The following is a 23,864-nucleotide window of genomic DNA, read 5'->3' on the forward strand; positions in this document are numbered from 1 at the left end:
GCAGATTGGCTTCAATATAAGCTGTTTTTAGACTGAGAAAGTTTAGAGTCCTGAAACTTGCAGAATGTTTTGATAGCGCAATGACCTCTTATATATCAAAATATCAAGGGAATTTTTATTTCTGTTCATGACCACTTCATGTGTTTGTATTAGTGAGTGAATGAGTGAAGAACAATGCACAGCGCTTAAACAGGGCTTACATCAACTGCATTTATGTGACTACTTACCATTTTGTCTTATTTCTGTTACAAAACAAATCTCTTCTTTACATCATGTCTATGCTTTGTTTGTTGTAATGAATGGATTCGCGAGCTTGTACTGGACGAAAAAAAAAAAAGTGAGTGGTGAGTGGATTCTTACTTAAATGCCTCTGATTGGCCATTACCTACAAGAAATCAACACTATGTCTTTGATTGGCTACATTGCTCAAATGTAAACACATAAATAGAAACCTTTGACACTTTTTTTCTTTCTCTTGTTTGATTGTTCAAGAAACCTTTGACACTGCAAGAGCGTGAACAGCATTAGAGAGCTGTTATTACAGCTTCAACTGAGGGTGCACCCCTGTAAAACAGGCCCTGGTTTAGAAAGTGTGTAGGCATTATGCAAATGGTTTTTGTATGGTTAATTAAGTTTTCTAGGCTGAACAATCTTGTTTTGGTGATGTTTTAATGTAGAATGTGGTCTATTTCAGTTATAATCCTGCTAAAAAAAAACAATAGAAGCCCAATAGAAACCATCACAGAAATTCCAATGGTTTCCATTAAAATACCACTGTAAACCATTAGCCTTTTCCAGTAAAACCATTAAAAAATTCCTTTTTGTAGTGTGTTTTGGGCATTTTTTCAATAGGATTTAACATCCCATCAATAGAATCCATCACATACAAGTAGACACCATTATAGTTTCCATTACAATTACCATTATAACCATTACATTTTCTATTGTGTTTTGGGCAGGGTTCTATTGTTTTTTTCAGCAGGGATATGGGTTATTGTTTTGGTGAATGTCTGTTTGTCAGATCATAAAAAAACAAAATGCTCTTCCCCCTATACGTTGTGGAGGGGTAAGGCAGCAGACACGACAAGTCCTTCGCAGGAATTGCATTGCAGACTACCCAAATGAAGGAAACTTCACTCGACCGTTGGTATTGAAATGACCTTTCTGTCTTGCAGTTACATACACACTGAGCTCGAGAGAGAATTCAACTGATATTTGAGACTGAAGATGCGAATCTTTACAACACGTGTCCTTGTGACATCACTGAGAGTAGCTATTTGTTTTTGACGTGTTACAGAAGACAAAACGCACACAGAAAGCATCTTGTCAGTTTCAGTTCTCTTTTGTGGCTAATTGTGCTTTTAATATTTCTTTTTTAATATCAAGCACGCTTACTTTCTCCTTCAGTCATGTTTCTTTATTAATAACTTCAAAAAGTCCTGCCCACTGAAAGCAGTGCTGATTATCATACATAAATATGACACATTTATAGCACATACAGTTCTGTGCGGCAAAAAAGAAAGTACACGGTGAAATGTTGCGAAAGGTCTTTTGGCACAGCAGAGCACCGGTTTCAATAAAAGTATATGTTTCCAGCCAGGTGTGGCTCGTGAGCCAGAGGGTCCTGACTGCTGTAATAAATGAAACTCAAAAAATACTATTATGAAATTAAATGTTGGAGGTTGGCAGCTATGCAATGCATTGTGCATCATTCAAATTTTAAAATCCATTTAAGGCTTCTTATGTGTGACATCAATGTGTTAGGTCAAATCAGTTTCACGCTTCATTTCCAATGATCATTTTCACTGTTCACTGTCCACCTTCACTTGGTTACTTCTCTAATTAAATCTCTTAAATTCCATACAATGGAATAGATCGTATTTCCATTTTATACAATGGAAATCAATGGTAACCAAAACTTTTAGGTTACAAACATTCTTCAAAATGTCTTCTTTCGTGTTCCTCAGATAAAAGAAATGCATAAAGATTTGAAATTACAAAGCTGAGTAAATAATATTTTTTATTTTTGGGTGAACCATCTCTTTAATATTGTTATTGTAGCTTATAGAACAGCAAAAAAAGCACTCTAGGTCATGCTATATTATGAACTCAGCCTTAGATAATGGGGTTGCATCCAGACTGTATTTACAAATTAGCACAGGCTCTTATATTTTATTGCTTAAACAAGCAGACCTTCCCCAAACGTCCAGAATATTTGCCAGATAATTAGACCGGCAGCTGTCGTGTCATCACACATTGAAATCAAACCTTTCCACATGACCATCACCATGAATAAATCTGACTGTGCACGTCCTATTAAGTATTTTGACAGCGCTGTTAATGAGCGTATGGAGTTGTACGCTAAGCTGATTACAAGCTTATGGGTACAACTATAGCACATGAAGCTGCAGTGTGATGTTAACGATAGCAGGCCTGAGTTACCAATTCATTTCCGAACATTGTACTAATCAAAAAATTAAAACCTGAATGTCATGTCGACATGGTAGTAAATTTACGAATGTAACCTTCATGCAATTGCAGATAAGAATCACTCAAATGCAAATTTTTACAAATCTCCATTTATTTAATTAATTCAGACTTCAGATAATATAAACAGACAATGAAATATGTTGTGATGCATTGCGAACCATGTTGAATAAAAACAGGAGGAAAGTAGCAATGTAGTACTGTGGTTCTAAGCTCATTTTTGGCTGTTGGTAAATTCAGACCAGATTTGGCTTTTCCCCCTCATCAAACAGGTTATTAGCATCATACAACTTAATATGTGCACTGGTGAAGAGGCCAAAACCTCTCAAATGCTTTAAAATCATAGTTATCATTTGCACCCCAAACAAGTGCCAAAAGAGTAAATTGTTGATTGCAGAAATGGGCCTTGTGCAATTAAATTAAGCGATCCAGTGAGCATGGAAATGTACCAATGGAGAGAAAAAAAAAAAAATCTTAAAGTAACAGTTGGTTTGGAAGCAGATCATATCCCAATGCTTTCTAATGAACATCTGGCTTTATCTCTTTCTTTTGGCAAGTTTATTCTCTGAAAGTACCATCCAGTTTTTACGGAATAAAAGAAAACTTCTTGGCTATAAGAAAATGCCCCCCAAAATGACAACCAGAACAGACAGATGACCATATACTACTTACATACATTTCTATTTGCACAGAGAAACAAAATGGTGTACAATCCATGTATATACTATTGCATTTGGAACAACAATTTACAGGGAAAACATTTGGCATCTAATGTACTGACTGATATAGTGTTTCTAACAGTAACCTGACTATTGACTATTTTGAGTCCTTCACATTTAACACAACGGGCATTTCCTTATTGCTAAAATCATGAGGCTCTTGCAGATCCAAATTTTGAAATCAAGTTTACACAGTGCATCGTTTCACTCAGAACATGTCATACACATTAATCTCAATTTTGATATATTAAAAATAAATAAGATCATTAAAAATATTTGCGTTTTGTTATCATATGTCCTAAGAGCACAAAGAAAGCATAGGTTTGCTCGATTTGGCATAGCGTTCACCAAAAATAGGGTTGATCCCATTTCAGCCCCTTTGAACAACTTCACATTTACAGATTTTCTCGCTTTCGCAGTAGTGAAATAGTTGTAAGGGCTGAAGCCATTAGATTTGCATTAGAAGCCTCCAATGAAGGTAGTGGAAAAAAGTGCATAGAAAAACAACTTTCACCAGCATATTCAAGTGTTCTGATTTTAGGGAAATGTATGACCATTGCACACGGCACGTCAGCTGACGTTTGTGACGTCTGCCTTCGCTTTGGTCAGAAAAAGTCTCTACGCAGCCATGTCATGTCATTTGCGTATGATTGACCAATTTGATCTTAAACGAAATGCAATATAATGCAAATGTAACAGATGACTGCAAACTTGAGAACGGAAAACACTGCCATCTAAAGAAGCAAATAAAAAAAAAATAATAATAAAAAAAGTGCCATGTTGTGGCTCCGCATTTGGATGAAGATAAGTGGGAGGGGTTCTTGCAACGTTCCTATGCTGTATAGTAGTGGCATGCTGTTATTGCTTTGCATGCACTCACATGATCATTCCACTCACATCCATGCTTCTAACACATTAATAAAAAAAATGTAAAAAATTAAATAAATAGCCAGAACCAAAAAGAAACACCCCAAAAGTAAAACCCACTTCCCACATGGAGCACTGCCCAGTGACACCAGTCTCACAGCTATATTATTTTGAAATGAACATGTAGTTATATACGAACAGACAGACATACACACCAACGGAGACACAGATGAGATTGGCAGAGGCTTCCTTGTCTTTTGGCAAACTGCCACTCAATTCCAGTGGGTCAGAGTCAGGGTATGGCGCAGTGGCACTGTTTAGTCCTGGTGCCGTGATGCCCTGCCGTCAGCACACTACATCAGGGGCATTAGAGTTCATCAGCAGGACCCCCTCAGTAATGACCGGGACCAGGACCAGGCAGGTGGCTCATTTCTGGGTGTTGTACGTGGACTGGCTGGCTGCGAAATACGTGGACTCTGAGGTGTTGACGGTGGAACTGGGCTGGATCAAAATAGGGACATTTGAGCCTACAAAAAATAAAAAAAAGGATAGAAAAATAAATAATAAAAAGGACAGAATCTAAATATCATGACTTTAATTGCTTTAGCAAAACTACAAAGCAATGGTTGACCAATATGGGTTTTGGACAATGTGAAGATCAGAGTAGGCGATAAAATACAGATAACATCACATTATTTAATTATAATAAATATAACTGTAGTAAATATATAAATAACAATTCCCTAATATAATTTAGAAACTACAGCCTATTATTAAAAAGAAAAAAAGATCATTTGCATTATCCATTGGCATGATTGTTGGTCATTTTTAAAACCACAAGAGAGAACTACCACTTCTGTTCAACGTCCAAGTGGACGATAATCTCAAAATGGCCAAATATCAGCTGACATATCAGTCTACCAGTACTATAATTGAAGTAAATTGTGTGCGGCATGCATTCATGCAGATAAGCGCAGACTCTATTTGCATGAAGCTATCACTTTTGAGGATTAGACAGCCAAAGGTACAGAACATGCAGTTTTACAGGAGATGCACTGCCAGTAGGTTTTGATGGTCTGAGGGATATGTGGGATTTCCAAGCAGGAGATATGCACACTAGGCCTACACTGTTCTCTATAGTGAAGCACATCAGATGTTGTTTCCTTGGAATAAGGCCAAAGGTGGTAAAAGCTCTGTTCTAAAGAAACGTACCTCCCTTCCCTGATGCAGCTCTTCTGAATCACCGCCCGACTAACGGACAGCATCCATGTGCAGCAAAGAATGAAAATAAGAGGATTTCTTAATGGATTTATTCTTTATATCCTAGCTAATACTAAAAGAGCAAAAAAGGGAGGTAAAGAAAAAAGAAAGAAAATACAAAACAGTAGTGGGATGGTAAAATAGGTGTGTGAGGTGAGATGAAGTTGACTTTGCTGAACAGATGGCTGTGTGACAGGCCAGCGGTGCCTCTGTATGAGACAGCCTGTGTTGATTGCATTTCTATTGATGAGATGCAGCTGCTTTGACAGCTTTGCTTCATGCTGACGCAACCTTCTCAACAGAAATCCCATTTCCTGCTGACTCATCCTCACACTCACTGGCCTTCTAACATCCTCTAACATAGTGGTTTTAATGCTGGATAATAATAATACAAATTATTATTATTAGTTTTTGTGTATAATAATAAATAAAACAAAAGAAACAATGTATTTACCTTGTGTAGCTTGGTAGATTGTTCTTTTATTGGACTAAATTCCTAATCTAAATAAAAATCTACTTAAAACTGCATTGTAAGGCTAAAACTAAATATTTCATAACACAACATTATACATGTATTTGTTTTTTTATTATTATTTCATATACAATTTAAAATTCCAGCCATTACTCCAGTCTTCAGTGCCACATGATCCTTCAGATATTATTCTAATATGCTGATCTGATGCTAAAGACGATTTCTTATCAAAGTTCAAAAGAACAGCATTTATTTTTAAATATACATTTTTGTAAGAATGTAAAAGTCTTTACATAAATGCACCCTTCCTGAATAAAAATATCAATTTCTTTAATATTTACATTTCTAATGCTTTCTTTTTTTTACTATTATACTTTTATTAATAAAAACTAACAATTCTGTTGTTATTATTATTGATATATTACATATTATGAAGTTATTAACTTCTCAACTGTGTGGTCTGGCTCAATCATAAACTACAGGGTCAGATGGTGTCCTTCCACCTCCTGGTCAACAAACTCCAAAACCTACAGGAGGTTCAAAGTACTTGGCAGAAAAAGGCTTGGCCTGACAACATGCAAAACAAGGACATCGACAGCACGCACATGCAAAGCATTAGGTTCATGCATGGGCCTAGTAAAGCAAACACAACTTGAGATCTCAAGATCTGTAATGCAGGTCACTGGCTTTGGGTTTCAGTTCAGTGCATGAAGTTCCTTAATAAGGAAAACATTTGATGAGCTTAATGAGCTGTGAAGATACTAACACCATTTAATAAGCCTTAGTGATGTTGCCAAGAGGCTGGATCTTAATAAAAGTCTGAAAACCATATCCAATGACTAACTCAGTCTTCATTAGAGCAAATGCTGCACAGTAATCCAAATGTTAGTGAAAGACAATGTGGTTGAATCACAGACAAACACAGGGTAGTGTAGGTAGACAATCACAAGGGAGTGATTCATGCTGTCGATGAACATTCAGGACCTTACAAGTCATTTTGTATCCGGTATAGATTCACTGCAGATTTCTGGACCAGGACTAGGTATAGGCTGGACAATAATTATTGTTTCACCTGTCGAGTAAAAGGGAAACCATTATCTTATATTACAGCTCACATGAAGGATCTTATTGTAATGTATTTTTCCACAGCTCTTAGAATCGCCAAAAAAATTGGTTTATACCTTTAAAATTGAGTTTCAACCATATAAACATAATTTACATTCACTTAGTTTGCACTTACTACACATTAAGGTCAATACCTGTATGACTTATTTTATACAGGTGCTGGTCATATAATTAGAATATCATCAAAAAGTTGATTTATTTCACTAATTCCATTCAAAAAGTGAAACTTGTATATTATATTCATTCATTACACACAGACTGATATATTTCAAATGTTTATTTCTTTTCATTTTGATGATTAGAGCTTACAGCTCATGAAAGTCAAAAATCAGTATCTCAAAATATTAGAATATTACTTAAGACCAATACAAAGAAAGGATTTTTAGAAATCTTGGCCAACTGAAAAGTATGAAAATGAAAAGTATGAGCATGTACAGCACTCAATACTTAGTTGAGGATCCTTTTGCCTGAATTACTGCAGCAATGCGGCGTGGCATGGAGTCGATCAGTCTGTGGCACTGCTCAGGTGTTATGAGAGCCCAGGTTGCTCTGATAGTGGCCTTCAGCTCATCTGCATTGTTGGGTCTGGTGTCTCATCTTCCTCTCAGATTCTCTATGGGGTTCAGGTCAGGCGAGTTTGCTGGCCAATCAAGCACAGTAACACTATGGTCATTGAACCAGCTTTTGGTACCTTTGGCAGTGTGGGCAGGTGCCAAGTCCTGCTGGAAAATGAAATCAGCATCTCCATAAAGCTTGCCAACAGAAGGAAGCATGAAGTGCTCTAAAATTTCCTGGTAGATGGCTGCGTTGACTGTGGACTTCAGAAAACACAGTGGACCAACACCAGCAGATGACATGGCAGCCCAAATCATCACTGCCTGTGGAAACTTCACACTGGACTTCAAGCAACATGGATTCTGTGCCTCTCCACTCTTCCTTCAGACTCTGGGATCTTGATTTCCAAATGAAATGTAAAATTTACTTTCATCTGAAAAGAGGACTTTGGACCACTGAGCAACAGTCCAGTTCTTTTTCTCCACAGCCCAGTTAAGATGCTTCTGACGTTGTCTCTCGTTCAGAAGTGGCTTGGTAGCCCTTTTCCTGAAGACGTCTGAGCGTGGTGACTCTTGATGCACTGACTCCAGCTTCAGTTCTCTCCTTGTGAAGCTCTCCCAAGTGTTTGAATCGGCTTTGCTTGACAGTATTCTCAAGCTTGCGGTCATCCCTGTTGCTTGTGCACCTTTTCCTACCCAAATTCTTCCTTCCAGTCAACTTTGCATTTAATATGCTTTGATACAGCACTCTGTAAACAGCCACACCTTTCAGTAATGACCTTCTGTGACTTACCCTCTTTGTGGAGGGTGTCAATGTTCATCTTCTGGATCATTGCCAAGTCAGCAGTCTTCCCCATTATTGTGGTTTCAAAGAACAAGAGATACCCAGAATTTATACTGTAGGGATGGTCATTTATTCAAACTCAAATGTAAATATTCTAATATTTTGAGATACTGATTTTTGACTTTCATGAGCTGTAAGCTCTAATCATCAAAATTAAAAGAAATAAACATTTGAAATATATCAGTCTGTGTGTAATGAATGAATGTAATATACAAGTTTCACTTTTTGAATGGAATTAGTGAAATAAATCAACTTTTTGATGATATTCTAATTATATGACCAGCACCTGTATATAAACATTTGTACAAAGGCTATATTTTAATAATATTCATAAATATAAAAGACGACACTTTCAAACACACATGTTGGCATCTTTAAGAATAAAAGGATATGAAAAAAAAAAAAAAAAAACAATCCTCAAAAACATTCAAAATGTTTTGTGAAACCTCTAACATGGCAGTATTTCTCGTCTACTCAACTTGACTCTCGTACATTTGCCAGTGCTAAATTTAGACACAACAAAATTGACCAAACACCTTGTTGCTTGCACTCCATAAATAATATAAAAGCTATATTAGCATCAGGAAGACAAGAGGTGCTTAATACCCAATGTCCTAGATGACTGATACATACATCACTTGAACGCTCAAAGTGTCTATCAGGGAAATGGTCAAGGACAGACAAGTGAAATGAGTCCTGTCTTATTTGACACCTCAATTCATTTCAGTGTTGAACATGACGATAAACTGCATACACCTTCAAGTCATTTAAAAAAACTCGATTAGACCAGAATACAGACATGGACTATTAATATAAAATGCTGTGCAGCAACATTTGAAGATGATAGGTAATTCTGACTATTCAATTTGATACAAATCTGAGGCAATCCATCTTTATAGACTACAAAACATGTCCTCTGTGATATTTATCTCATATTTAAAGGACTTTAAAAAGCACATTTTGTTCTTGTTCTTTAATTTTTTTTTTTTTTTCCATTTATGATGTTGAAATCCCTAACCTCAAGTATGAGCAAATATAATAAACAATCTCAGAGGGCGACCCAACTAAAGCACTGACATCTATACAGAATCAGAGTTATAAATAGCTGCATGTTTAGTGTTTTTGCTTGATCTGTTAAATTTGCTCCTGCTGTTCATGCCACCTGAGCAACATCACGTGTCTCTACCGAGACATCAGAGATCAGACAACTTCTCAACTGCGACTGAGGCTTCAGCATTGATTTTAACAAAGCCGACCAAGTATTCCCTTGCACAATAAGGGCATTATATGGCCAGCAGTGCTAGATATTAATAAATGGATCAAGTGTATTTAACTATATAACTGCAAGTTATTACTTTCAATGATGTCTACCTAAGAGTTTTATATATTTAAAAAGGTTAGCCTAAATTATCCACTACCATTCAAACTTTTGGGATCAGATAAATAAAAAACTTTTATTTAGCAATGATGATGCATTATACTGATCAAGTGTACATAAAGACATTTATAATCTTTACAAAAGATTTCTATTTCAAATAAATGCAAAAATATTAGGCAGCACGACTTCCAACTGGGATAACAATAAGAAATGTTGATAACACTTTACTTAAAGCCTTTATGTATAACGCATTATAAAAGTAGTCTTAATGCATTAATTATGCCTTGTAATGCACATTATAATGCATTGTGCAGTCTCATGATTATTTGTAACCACAGTTAATACTAATAATATATAATATTTACCAATTCATTGTTCCCCTATGTATTTTAAATTCTATTATAATTATTTATAATGTATTACAACACACATTATGAATAATTATAATGCATTATACCCTTTAATAACCCTTTATAAAGGCATTATACATAAAGGCTTTAAGTAAAGTGTTACCAATTTTTTTTTTTTTGACTATCAAATCATCATGTTAAAATGATTTCTGAAAGATCATGTACTGCTGAAGACTGGAGTAATGGCTGCTGAAAATTCAGCTTTGCCATCAAATAAATGACATTTTCAAATATATTAAAATAGAAAAAAAGTTGTTTTAAATGTTAATATTTCAAAATATTAGTTTTTACTGTATTTATAATCAAATAAATGCAGCCTTGGTGAGTATGAGAGAAAAAACTAAAAAACTTTGACTGGTAGTGTACATAAACAGTAATACATAAAGCACAAATATCAGAAAGTAATAACTTGCAGTTCTACAATTCAGATCAATTCATTTGATACAACGGCCATTCACTGAAGCATTCATCCGAGTGTTTCAAACCGGCAATTCCTGAGTTCATAAGTCTTTTGAACAACTCGTAACATCAGCAAACCTTAAGCAATACGTTACCAGTCAACTATCTAAAAGAAGACTGTTACCAGAGTCAGAACTAAAAAACACACCCCATCCTAACCAACTTAAGGCTCACCTCCTCCATCCTGCTCTGCTTTGATCTGGGCCTCCAAGTCTTCTGGGTCCACATACTGGTAGTTCTCATCCTCCTCTGGTGGTTTGCACTTTCCACAGCAGAAACAGCAGCAGCAACAGCAGCAGCAACAGGAGAAAACGGCACAGCACATGACCGTAGCCTGTGGTAAAGACACAGACCTCAGATCAGAGACGTTTCTCTCAGAAAGGCACGTTTAATGCCACAGCGACAGGAGAAGTTTGCAACATGCTACAACTGGCTACTAGTCAGTTACAATATTTGTCATGCTAGGAAGTTCGAGGAGCTGTTTGAAAGATCCTAGGCTGAAACCCAAGGGAAATGATTGGCAAAAACAATGCACATGAGCATTTATTTATAGCTTTGTAGATCAAAACAGGCTGATGCATTTTAAACAGGCTCAGCTGTATTGCTTTCTGCATTCAGCCTATTTGAGAAAATGATCACATGTAGATCAGAAGCCACTATCATTTGTAAAGTAAATTCAAAATGTAGCATCTCAAAGAGAACAAAGCTCGGTTAATAATGTATGTTCGGTTCAGATTATCGGAGTAGATTGGGGTGATACCAATTTCCTTCTGCAATCATTCTGCTCTATTCTCAATTCAATTTCCATTGCCCACTCATCGCTTCTAGAGACACAAACCCACTAAGGACATATAGCGCTAAACATTGTTTATATTTGATCATCTTTCTAATAATACTTCATAAATGGATTTTAAAAAAGATCTTCATACCAAGCAAAACTATGTAATTCCTTATTTCATCAAAACGGTATCTGTGGAAAAGTTAACATCACTTCAGAATGTCAGTGTAAGGACAATCGGTAACATAGAGCCTTTATTTACTGATGCATAATAAAGCTGTTTATAGGGAAATGAGCTCTCACCTTGAACCACCACTTCGACATGAGGAAGTAGTATTTGACACTCTCTTCTCCAAACTGCTCGGACACGTAGAGCCCCATGGAGCCATATTCATCGTAGATCTTGCGTTTGGTCTCATCGGTGAGGATTGAGTTGGCATTATTGATTTCTTTGAACTTTTCTGCTGCTTCAGGGTTGTCTGGATTCTTGTCTGGATGGTATTTCAGAGCCAGTTTTCTGTAAAACAAAGAATTTTGTGAGTCCTGAATCTTACAACTCTGTTGAAATGATGAATCAAATGATGAATATCATGGTTATGCAAAAATACATTAAAAAAATGAAGGAAAAAAAACAATGAAATACACATTTTATTTTTATTTTGCAGAACTATGGAATACCAAATCAAAATTTGAATAATCATCTCATTATAAACATATAATGCAAGTAGTCAGAATGTTTGTGAAGTTTTGTAAGAATCAAGGCAAGCTCTTACTGCTTTAACTTGGATACAATGCTGAACATAAAACGTGTTAAAATAATTTATTATTAAACATTTCTATACAATTTTTGCTAAATGTAATTACACTTTATGCTTAATTTTTAAATTAAATAAGAACAAATAATAAAAAGAAAACAATTTAGTACTAGTATATATTATTTTTCAATCACTTGTATAAAGTAAGAATACCATAATAAATCTTGAAAAAAATATATAATATTGACGTAAAATAAATGACAAATAAATGGCAAATTTAGATATTATAGTGCAATAATTGTGACACAGTGCAATAATTGGCAGTATGATAACAGCACTGGTAAACGTAGTCTAGAATTTTTATAAAAAGGTTTAAAATATTCTTTATCCACTATTTTAAAAGAAATCTGAATAACTGCGAGTTAATGTGACAGTGTTTAGTGTACCTGTAGGCTCTTTTAATGTCCTCTGCTGTGGCCCCTTTCTCCAGTCCCAGCACCTTGTATAAACTGTCCCCTGTAGTGGACATCTTCCTCTGAGGCCTGTCAGAGGGTGGCTTGGGGTCTGCCATGATTCAATGCTGGAGAACAGGAAAAAGAGACACGATTGTGCATTTGCATATTTGAGCAAAAAAGTGTCCAACGGGAGCTGCTCTTCAAAGAACTCAGCATCACATTATTGACATATAGAACAATGTACACAGCAAAGCAAGCAGAAAGCACTCGGCTCTATTTTAACAACACACTGTGTGAACACAAGGTGTGGCGAAGGTTAATCCTGTGTTAATGTTGAAAAAACAGGTGCAGTTTTCAGATGCTTATCCATCGGGAAATGATAAACACTACAGAGAAAACTTTTATGAGAGGTTTCCTCTCATAATCACAGGATGCAATATTGGGCAAAGAAACGGCTTCCCCATTCTCAGTGTCTTTGTTTAAGATGATTATGTTTTGCTGATCTCACAGATTACAACTCCATGTTGACAAAGGCTATTAGGCGCTTCTACACACACACACGACACCTTCCCTGATCATGATGAAAGCCTATTTTAAATGGTTTAAAAACTAAAGGCCCCCCTATATATTTCAAACAAAGTTAGTTTTCGTTCTTCGTTTGGGGCAAAAAGAAGTTCGATAAGGCTGAGCGACGGTATACTGTTTTCGAACATTCCAACATCCCTGTGCTGCTGGAGGCAGGGCGTAGATTAATGTAAACGTGTCACGACGCTCACGTGTCTGCCCTAAACGATGCAATGATGGTGTATCTAGGTCTTTTATTAAACTGGATAAATTATTACACCTTTTTATATTTTATGCGTTGTCATAATTTGATCAAAACAAAGGTTTATTATTATTATTATATGTTCTTTTGGCATTTTATTTATTGTATACCTTTTAAATTGGCTTATTGAAAGAACAGCAGCAGCAGCAGTATGGTGTAAAATTTATTGCAAACATGTATTTGGTACTTGCTACCTTATATCTTTACTCTTTTGTTTCATTCTTTTCATGGCTTTGGAAAACTTGCATCTGATGTTTCTCTACGTCGCTTTTTGCACCAAGCTTCGTTGCAATTTCTTTCTAGGAATTAAATGCCTTCTCTGAATCTTTAAAGTATCTCTGCGAGCGATCGTACAGGTGCGCATATATTTGTGGCAGCTCAGCTATTCGACACAGTGCATTTATGTTGCTAGTGACTTGGAGATGTTGTTCTCCTGCCTGTCCTTTGTTGAATGAGAAAAAAAAAAAACGCGTCAAATAAGGTGGAGTTCCAGAACACACCCATCGATTATGTAATCGCCACGGACCAATGGTAGCTCAAAGGTGTTTAGGAGCCAAAACGAACTCCCCCAGAAAGTTCGCTTTGGTGAGCTGTTTCGTTCGGCCTGATTTTGTTCGAAATTACATCATATCAGTTCGTTCTTTGATTTCGTTTGAAGTATACTGGGGCTTTAAAGGGTGGATCTTTTTGAGACATACCTACTGAACCACATCACCGTTATTGTGCAATTAATAATTCTCAAGTTTAAACTAGCACACATTCCTTAACCTTTGACATTTGAAATGGCAGGAAAGAGTTTTTATCTCAAATAAAAGACATTAAGCAGCACAACCGTTTTCAACATTGATAATAATTACCAATGTTTTTGAGCAGCAGTGACACTAAAGACTGCTGAAATTTCAGCTTTGCCATTACAGACCTAATTCAGTCTTAAAAATGTTTATTTAGTAAATAATTGGATTTTACACTAAAAAACCCTACTGCTGCACTATTCCATCTTTCCCTGTTTCAAACTCCAAAGCCAAAGTGACTTTTGAAGCTTGACATAATTCAATTCATTCATTCAAGAAAAGGTTGGAGGCAGTTAACAGATGATCACACAGGCAGAGGTATCACAGGCTGCTAAAACAATCATAAGACAGATTCACATCTTCATTAAAGAATGCACTACACTAGAAAGCCAAACAATCACCCGTATCAGATTGCAGCTGTGTGAGTTTCAGATGAACCTCTGTTCATCAAGCTGTAAGCTTATCCCAGACTTAACTCCACAGTCAATGTATTTCAGATGAATCTAGCAGCTGTGTCTCATCTAATGAGAAAGCAAACTAATCACACAGGTCACTTTCTTCCAGATGATGACAACTGGCTCAATGCTCCTAAAATGAAGCAGTCATGACATGATGAAGCTGATACAACTTTATATGCCGATTCAAACCTCATGCAGCTTACATCAACACTCAGTTTACTGGGCAGCACAAAATTGTTAGAAACTGAACAACAAGCACTTCACAAGCCAAAGTAGCTAATATTTTCATAATTATGCCAGATGTTTGAAGACGGCTTTGAGGACCTAATAAAAAGCTGAATACTTTTATTCGGCAGAAAAGATATTTGTGTTACAAAAAAAGTATCATGGTTTCCACAAAAATGTGTTTAACATAACACCAAACCAGCATATTAAAATGATTCCTGAAGGATCATGTGACACTGAAGACTGGATTAATGTCTGATGAAAATTCAGCTTTTCCATCACAGAAATAAATTACATTTTAACATATATTCAAATAAAAAACAGTGATTTTAATTTGTAATAATATTTCACAATATTGCTGTATTTTTCACTCAGCATAAATGACAAATGCCTTGGAATTAAAGCATTTAAAACACTTCAAATGTGTTTATTTTAACATTACTTTAGCACCATTGTGGGTTAAAATGTCTTTAAAAGGACCAGTGGGTGATTTAATAAAAACATAATAAATAAGATTTCAATTTCATTTTACATGATTATTTCTAGAGTGGCTTCTGATAAATGGTCGATCGGTCAAACTCAAACAGCACTAGCAGTAAATCATTACCTCCCCCCTCAAAGACCAGGTAAACATGTCTTCTTGTCATAATTAATAACCTGTTCGTCAATCAAGTTTGGACATGTCTCAAAAACGATGATATTGCTCAAAACGGCGTAGAAAACACTAGTTAGTTATTAGAAATAGTCATATCCTTTGCTCAACTTCATTGGCTTTCACAACAGTTCTATGCACTTGTCAACAAATACATATAACGTTAGTTGAAGAAAAACGCGTTAACTCCCATTCGCTGCATCCAAACACACCTGGGCTGTGTCTTGTGACGTCATGTGTCCATTGATAATGTTTATTTTTATCCTATGTGGATATGCATCTGAGGTATTATCATAGTCATCATATTTACACTACTTGTTGGCTGTTGTAACGGGCGTGTGTCCTTGCAAAACTATAATCCAGTCCTAATCCAGTACAGATTACTATCCCCTTCAGACCCTGTATTTTCCTTCAATCTCAACAGTTTAACCATGACCTGCTCGGTTTGACCTGGACAAGAGCAACTACAAACAATCTCTAAAGCTCAGTTAACACAGGTAAACATGGAGATAATTAATCTTTATTCGGGATTATTGGTAAATCTGAGATGAAAGCACGAGACTCGACTGGCCAATTCACATCTAACGTTAGTGACAACAAAACCACTTTGAATATATAACCTTCAACGGATTGACATTCATTAAACACCTATTATGAAATTCACACACGACGTTGACAGGTTTATGAGTTCGTTATGAATTTGCAATTACTTTTATCGATAAAGCAAACGGCTGACTAGGCAGTTAGCATTAGCACGCCTAGCCACGATAACAGATTTCTGTTGGATTTGAGCCGCAAATTTAAACACAGTCGATTTAAACTCACCTTGAACTGGGTGGTAATATGATATAATCAATTGTGGCTGAATCATAGAGGACTCAGCCTAATGGTTCTTTAGATATCCTACGTACAGCTCCTCATTGCTATCGCCGCATGTCCTCCCTTGAAAGCGTAGAGCGCTCCGAGGACGCGCTTGATTACTGGAGTCGACTCTTTGAACTGAATCGCCAACATGTTCGACTCCCTTGAAAGAGGCACGATTGATTCATTAGCATCGAAACTTCAGCGGAGTCGACTCTCATTTAATGGATTATGACCGTAGAATGCCATTGGGCGTAATCGATGCTTTGACTTTGATCTACGCAAATGACTCCGGACCGATTCTATCTTGAATAAATGGTTAAAATTAGTCAAGGCAAAAATACACATTAAACGCACCGCACATACGCAGCAAGAGTTGAATTTATGATTTACAATTATACGGAGTAAAATCATGTAAAAAAAAAAAAAAAAACCCGGCTGTATGTAGTTTAATTCAGGTTTCCAAAATAAAAGTCTGAAGCACTGAGTTTAGTAATTGCGTAATTTCTTTCTTTTTTTCTTTAGAATAGTGGGTTTCGGTTTATTTACACAACTTAAAAATAGTTTCAATAATAAAATAAAATGAAAGTGAAATAATTATTGTACTGTAATTTATGCTCATTTATGATTTTGTAATGAACTATCCCTTTTGATTTTGGGGATAGTGTAAACAGTTTCAATTTTACTTTTAGGCATTAGGCAAGATGTAAACTACAAGCACACAATAATACTGCCAGTTCCTAAAGCAACACATACCCATTTTCTTCCCAATTTGACAGATGTCTTGTGTTCTTGCACTCATTTTCCCTATGCATTTTAATTAGTACAGGACAACATCACCAAAAAATTAATAGTCTAGAAAACATTGAGTAAGAGAGTTCATTTATTCCATTTTACCGCCTATCAACAGATCAGGTGATTTATTGATATTCTCTCCCTTCATTTGTACCAGTACACAGAACGACAGAGATATGGAAAAGCAGAGAAAGATCTGATTGCATTGGGGTTTTTTTTATTGTCTAAAAATACAATTACAAAAGTTTTACTCCGTAATGAACAATCTTCCTACCATACTGTATCTGCACTAGTATTTGCACAAAGTAGATCGTGTTACAGAAGTCTGGTCCCCTACTGGAATGTCCAAATGAACATGATCACATGTACATTTTTTGTCTATATTGTTGTAAATGCACAACCCAAAAACAACAAACCAAAAAAAAAAAAACACAACACAATTACATTAAAACTATACCAGTTAGTGATGTAGTAGAACAATTGTTTATTTTTATAACTGTTTGCTAAATTTTCCTGATTTTAAAGTGAAATGAAGAAACTGAGCAATCTGCTATTTTCAAGTGCTACATTAAGTGTAATTATCTCAGATATTTAGGATGAAACTAGTTTACTGCACTGTGGCTGCTTTAATGTGCGTGTTTTGAATCAAATACTCAATGTAATTTTATTGCAGTCAGTACTGAAAGGAACATTAAATCTGGGTACTTAATCTCACAAAATCTACTGGATCTATATGGAGAGTACACAATAAACACCAGTCATGGAATCAGTATTTTGCTAACAAAATATTTCCCTTTACTGCCAAATGTCCAGGAATAGACTGATGGTCCCTTCACCGACCCAGCACGGTAGCCAGCAGTGCCATCCGAATATACATCCCGTTCTCAGCCTGCCGGAAGTAAGCAGCCCGAGGATCCGTGTCCACTTCCACACTAAAAACAAAATACGATTAGGAAAGGCTGCAAACAAAACTCCGTATATAATACTCTAGTTCATGTAACTTCCTACTTTGCCTGCTTAAAATTTGATTTTATCCTGATGCTTTGTATTAAGAATAGCAAACCTGATCTCATTGACTCTGGGAAGTGGATGCATAACAACCATCTTCCTTTTGGCTCCCGTCATGATATGTGGGGTGAGGATGAACTGGCCGAAACACTGTCAGAAAGAGTAAATCATTTATAATATGCTGATATTTAAGACAAAAGCAGATGCCATGATCTTCTCAGCAAAATCTCTCACCGCTTTGTACTCTTCTTCAGAGGCAAATCGCTCCTTCTGTATTCTGGTCATGTACAGAACATCAGTCTCTGGAAGAGCCTCTTCAATGCTGTTAAACTCCTCCTGTGGATATAGTTATAGAAGTTTCAACATTTAAGAGAAAAAAAAAGCAATACAAATAAATGAAAAAGCACCCAAGTATGGTCTCTATAAACACCTGTTTAATGCCTTTGGAGGCCACAAAATCGATGATTTCGGCAGGCATGCTGAGGTTCTTGGGAGCCACGTAGCGCAAGGTGATCCTGTACTGAGTGAGAAGTCTAGCCAGAGAATGCACAGTGCGGCCATGTTTCAGATCGCCTACCATGGTAATCTGAGATTAAAGAAAAAGAGATCCAAAAACTACACAAGACAGTAATCATAACAGAGCATCGCAAACGGAGCAACACTGCAACATTCTGTTTGGAGAGGCTAGTGGCACAGAAATTACACACTTCAGCTCCAAATGGAAATCTCAAGCTGATAGTTTAAGATGACAATATTTTCCCCCAGTGTACTCACAGTCATGCCATTGACTGTTCCCAGCTCCTCTCGGATTGTAAAGATGTCCAGAAGGGCCTGAGTTGGATGTTCTCCAACCCCATCACCAGCGTTGATCACTGGCCGCCGACAATGCCTTGCTGCACTCTACAAACCAGAAGCATTTTCGGTTTAGATTGATGCTCAATCAATTTGTCTTCGTAAACCCTAACATGTATAAATTAATTTTATTGATAAAAAAAAAAAAAACCTGAATCTCACACAGAAAGGCATGCAATATTTATGAGGAAAACGAGGTAAATTGATGTTGTCTACTCTTTAAAAGGTTTTTTGGGGGAAAAATTTATACTTTTATTCATCAAGGATAAATTAAATTGATCGAAAGTCACAAAGACCTACTGATTTCTACTACAAAAGTTTTCCATTACAAATAAACAGCATTTATGACACTGAATACTGGAGTAATGACTGCTGAAAATTCTGCTATTAATGCAATTAACATTTGACTCACTTCTACAGCTCCAGGTATGGGGTGGCGCAGAACAATGACATCAGTGTAGCAGCTCATGGTGTGAACAGAATCAGCCAGAGACTCGCCCTTCTGTGTGGAGGACGTGGACTCACTGAAATGCACCACCGACCCTCCCAGACGGTACATAGCTGCTGCGAACGAACTGCTGGTGCGAGTGCTCACCTCGTAGAACATGGAGGCCATGACTTTACCCTGGAAGTTTAAAACAACTTATTTCATCTATGTTTAAGAGATCTCCTTCAGCAAGAGGTTCTGTTTCCAAAGGCCACAGATGCCCACTGAGGCAGAGATCTACTTCAAACTGACACGTCACTGCCAGATTGAACAACATCCTGTCTCCCGACTGCTGCTGACTTGAGCAGTTAAATACCCCTGCTGGGAAGGTTTATGTAATGAAGGCTCAAGATGGGCTGTAATAAACTATAAATCATCCAGTGACATATACTCTATATTGGACAGAATAAATGAGTAATCAAAAGGTATCTCTAGTTATCTCTTCTGTGCGCAGCGCCAGCAGTACATTGATAATGCAGAACATTAATAACCATGACTGGGACTGTCATATACATAACATAATGAGAACATTATTATAATAAAACGCGGTGAATTTTTAGAGTTTAGTTGCAGTGTTTCTGCAGGTTGTTGCGTGAAGAACGCATCCACAAAAGGAGTTCATTCAGAGCCATGCAGCTGCAGACATGTTCATGCATTCGGAGCATTTTTTGCAGATAGCCTATAAGTCATAATATAACATTATGTTGTATAAATAATGAAGCGTAGGCTATTTTATAAAAAATAAATGAGGAGTTAAATCCCATTGATTAAAAACCTGCTATCAGATGCTTCACTATACTTGTCATCTTTAGCGCGCGCAGTTCAAATGCACAACATTAATAACTTTTTGCATATACATAACATTATAATGAGAGCACTATTGTAAAAAATGTTGTGAATTCTTAAGGTTTTGCTGACGTTTAATGCAATCTTTTAACCAAAATATAAAACATTATTTTTGTATCTGCGAGGCATCCGTTACACATTTTCCCTGCGTGTTAACGTCAGTATTTATGACTGTTGAATGTCTGACTTGACTCTTGGTAATGTATTTTGCCCCGCCCCCAAACATATGATTCGACTATCAGTTGACTGTCGGCAAGATTTGAAAATCCCGATTCGACTATGAAAATCCTTAGTCGGGGACACCCCTAATACACACACTACTGTTCAAAAGTTTAGGGTCTGTTAGATTTTGTAAGATCTTGTTACTAAGGCTGCATCTATTACTGTATATCAATACAGTAATATTATGAAATATTAGAATGTCAAATAAATGTAATATTTTAAAATTTAACTATTCCTGTCACGCAAAGCTGTAACCTGCCAGCCATGATTTGCTGTTCAAAAGTAGTTAATATTCAATGCGGAAAACAGTTTTATTTTTGTTGAAATATCTTTGTGGAAACAGTGTTTTACTTTTAGGAATCTTTGATGACTACAAAGCTCGAAAGAGCAGCATTTATTTGATATCTATCCATCCATCCATCCATCCATCTCTCTCTATACATCCATGCATCCATCCATCTCTCTATTCCGCCATCCATCCATCCATCGTAATGTCTCACTAACCCCAAATGTTTTAACAGTAGTTAATTTAAAAACAATACCACTTTTTGATAACATTTGAAAGTATCTTATGAGAATTTACTAATAGTCAGTATACCTTCAAAATATCCAAGGGTCTTTCTTTCTGCACCATCAGACGAAGAGTATGTGCCACATTGAACAAGTGTGACATCTAAAAGCCCAAGACAGACAAGAAAGACTAATGAGCCACTAAATACACAAATACAATATTCCTGGACTCGACAACAAGATAGATAACATGGTGTCACCTGTTCCTTGCTGAACTGGCGCACGGACAGGACGTGCTGGCCCACCAGCGGGTGCAGCAGTGGGGAGGTCTGGGGGTGGGGCAGGATCTGCTGCTGCCCAGCTTGAGGTGACAGGATCCTGGCAAGGGGAGGAGGGTGTGCATATGCATCCATTGGGGGAGCCAATTCTGATAATGGAAGCAGAACAGCGTCACAATCAGCAACCAATACATCACTGCCATGTATCAGTAAATCTCACTTTACGCCAATAAACTGAACACAGCATAACAGCTCATTGGGATCAACCTGAATCATAAGTAACAGCATGCATGCAAAGCATGGGCAGGGCAGGGTAACAGACCATCATGTCTTGTTTTGATTATGCTTAAGACTAAAATATGCCCATGAAATGAATCCAGGAACAAACACAGACTGGCAGAAAGAACAGAAGCTAAGGGTGGCAAAGCTATGGTAAACATCACTACAAACGTCAAACCTGCATCATACGGTGCTCTTAATGACACCTCCTCTTCAGCTGCTCAAACATTGAGGCACAAAGTTTGAAAATGCATTAGTAACTGTACAGTTAAGAACAATTATTTTTTTAAAAAGAGAAATGTTTTTCATAATTGCCAATGTAGTTTTTGTGAAAAAATTAATTTCCAAAAAAGGGGTTGAAAGTTGGCTGTCTGAACAACTTGGTAAAATGTTTAACTATGCGTCTTATCCCAATGTGTAATATATAAAAACGACCAATTTAGTAATTTTATTCAAATCAGGTTTTAGCAGTATTTTAGATGCATCCACTTTTGTACTATTTTTTTTAAATTTATTTCCTAGCTGATTTTAAGGTTTGAGATATTTAGATGTAGAGGTTTTAAGTTTGTTAAATTACGAAACATGCTCGAAAAAGATTGATTGTTTAAAACGACCTTGATCGAATGAAAATAAGGAAGATGGAAAATATGGATATTCATTTTCAATTCATAGACACAGTTGCAGAATCATGAGACTTGGATACTGATTTGATAATACTATACACATCACATGGACTTTACCCAATGCCTTTTGGCGTTGTATGGTAGATCTTTTGAAGCCTGCATATAAAAACATGCCTTGCTTTAAATATGATCATATTGGACCAGCAAATGGTTCAGCTGAACCATTTGCAAGTTCAAGGGACATACAAGCTCAAACAAATGACCAAACAACTGATGCTAGCAAAACAAAACCTGACATCCAACTGAACCACTGTCTGAATTAAAAAAAAAAAAAAAAAAAAAAGATAAAATTGAACTAAAATAAACCAATTATTTCCAGTACAGTGGTTCATTTGGCACACAAACTCATGCACATGCTCTGTGGAATACTCTGAATGTACCTGGAGGCAGACCAGGATCAGATGTGCAGTGGATACGAGGCGGGAGAATGAAGCGTCCATCCCCAGTTGAACGGCGTGGACTCGGGGCACGGCTACGGACCACATCAACAGGTGCTGCCTGACGGGGGCGCTCAGGAGTCACTGCCTCACTCACACGCTGTAATTGACAAGCATGGTTATTTGCTTCCAATGACGCTAAAAAGCATCAGCGGTTTGGAGAATGGATGGATGGTTGGGTATTTGTTAGCCAGTACACATTAGAAAGCAAAAGTTGAACCATAAACAATGCATGTTCAGGTTTTTGATTATAACTAAGAGTCAGTTAGTGCATTACCTTAGGAACATCCTTTATCACCTCGGCTGTTCCTGCCGGGGGTGTTGACCATGACTTCACATCCTGACCATAACCTGGAGGTACCAAAACCTTAAGAGAAAGAGAAATGATTGATCATTGAAATTAGTGACAAACATGTGCTCCAAACAAAATTTGCTGGGCAGCTATTCATTAGGAGTGAGAGAAAAGGTACCAAAATCACACACACTACTGTCCAAAGGTTTTGGTTTTTTGTCAGCGAGGATGCATTAAAGTGATCAAAAATGACAGTAAAGACTTTTATATTGATTCAAAAAATAAAAAAAAAAAAATAATTCTATTTCAAATAAATGTTCTAACTATTCAAAAAAAGCCCCCAAAAAACAACAGTTTCCAGATCAGATCTTTACCTGTCCATCAATATAGGCCACCTCTCCTCTGAGGACCACCCTCATTACTTTTCCTTTCACTTTCATGCCCTCAAATGGTGTCCACTTTGACTTGGTGAATTGCATGTGCTTCGGAATAGTCCACTCTTGCTCCAAGTCCACCTGGAAAATTCAAGTATCACTTTGAAATTTGAAATCATTTTTAATTTTAGGCAACCATTCACCATTTGAACTTTGTCAAACTGATATACCTCTACATAAGTGTCTTCTTGAGCAGGAAGAGAGAAAATTTTCCTGGGGTTTTCATAGAGCCTGTTGATGATGTCATCAATGGTAAGGCGACCCTCGCTGACGGCCGTGAGCAGCAGAGGCAGCATAGTCTCCAGACCCGGGTAACCTGGAGGTGGTTTCTCAGAGTTTTTCTCCTCTACTGAATGAGGTGCTGG

At 36.8% G+C, this 23,864-nt stretch overlaps 2 protein-coding genes across 4 annotated transcripts in view; both read right to left on the minus strand.

The window, feature by feature from the left end:
- Nucleotides 1-2,551: 2,551 nt before the first annotated feature.
- On the minus strand, nucleotides 2,552-16,500 carry dnajc5ga (DnaJ (Hsp40) homolog, subfamily C, member 5 gamma a). Of its 2 annotated transcripts, XM_058755119.1 has the most exons (6): nucleotides 16,341-16,500; nucleotides 12,555-12,688; nucleotides 11,657-11,870; nucleotides 10,750-10,909; nucleotides 6,795-6,877; nucleotides 2,552-4,600 (listed from the first exon to the last, which is right to left on the minus strand). In XM_058755119.1, exons 2-5 carry the CDS (start codon nucleotides 12,677-12,679, stop codon nucleotides 6,798-6,800), a joined length of 579 nt encoding a protein of 192 aa, XP_058611102.1. In that variant the 5' UTR covers nucleotides 12,680-12,688; nucleotides 16,341-16,500; the 3' UTR covers nucleotides 2,552-4,600; nucleotides 6,795-6,797. The 2 variants fall into 2 exon arrangements, with proteins under 2 accessions (XP_058611102.1, XP_058611101.1); XM_058755118.1 differs by lacking the exon at nucleotides 6,795-6,877.
- A 745-nt stretch (nucleotides 16,501-17,245) lies between these two features.
- Nucleotides 17,246-23,864, minus strand: part of cad (carbamoyl-phosphate synthetase 2, aspartate transcarbamylase, and dihydroorotase) — a 31,715-nt gene continuing 25,096 nt past the window's right edge. The window contains exons 32-44 of one of the 2 annotated variants that reach the window (XM_058755630.1): nucleotides 23,670-23,860; nucleotides 23,440-23,580; nucleotides 23,051-23,140; nucleotides 22,717-22,873; nucleotides 21,832-21,870; nucleotides 21,357-21,523; nucleotides 21,185-21,259; nucleotides 19,444-19,656; nucleotides 18,954-19,079; nucleotides 18,610-18,765; nucleotides 18,414-18,515; nucleotides 18,235-18,329; nucleotides 17,246-18,103 (exon numbers count right to left, since the gene is read on the minus strand). In XM_058755630.1, coding sequence (XP_058611613.1) covers nucleotides 18,004-18,103; nucleotides 18,235-18,329; nucleotides 18,414-18,515; nucleotides 18,610-18,765; nucleotides 18,954-19,079; nucleotides 19,444-19,656; nucleotides 21,185-21,259; nucleotides 21,357-21,523; nucleotides 21,832-21,870; nucleotides 22,717-22,873; nucleotides 23,051-23,140; nucleotides 23,440-23,580; nucleotides 23,670-23,860 — 1,652 coding nt within the window. In that variant the 3' untranslated portion in view covers nucleotides 17,246-18,003. The remainder of the gene's footprint in view (nucleotides 18,104-18,234; nucleotides 18,330-18,413; nucleotides 18,516-18,609; nucleotides 18,766-18,953; nucleotides 19,080-19,443; nucleotides 19,657-21,184; nucleotides 21,260-21,356; nucleotides 21,524-21,831; nucleotides 21,871-22,716; nucleotides 22,874-23,050; nucleotides 23,141-23,439; nucleotides 23,581-23,669; nucleotides 23,861-23,864) is intronic. The other variant, XM_058755632.1, reaches the window with a different exon arrangement.

The sequence above is a fragment of the Onychostoma macrolepis genome, chromosome 20, assembly GCF_012432095.1.
Source record: "Onychostoma macrolepis isolate SWU-2019 chromosome 20, ASM1243209v1, whole genome shotgun sequence".
NCBI lineage: Eukaryota > Metazoa > Chordata > Actinopteri > Cypriniformes > Cyprinidae > Onychostoma > Onychostoma macrolepis.

Bases quoted from the DNA above. Each gene is read 5' to 3' on its own strand.
- dnajc5ga (XM_058755118.1), bottom strand. From the start codon at position 12,679: ATGGCAGACCCCAAGCCACCCTCTGACAGGCCTCAGAGGAAGATGTCC. The intron at 11,871-12,554 runs GTACACTAAACA...TTTGTTTTACAG, and splicing joins GACATTAAAAGAGCCTACAG to AAAACTGGCTCTGAAATACC. The intron at 10,910-11,656 runs GTGAGAGCTCAT...TCTTTACCACAG, and splicing joins TGTCGAAGTGGTGGTTCAAG to GCTACGGTCATGTGCTGTGC.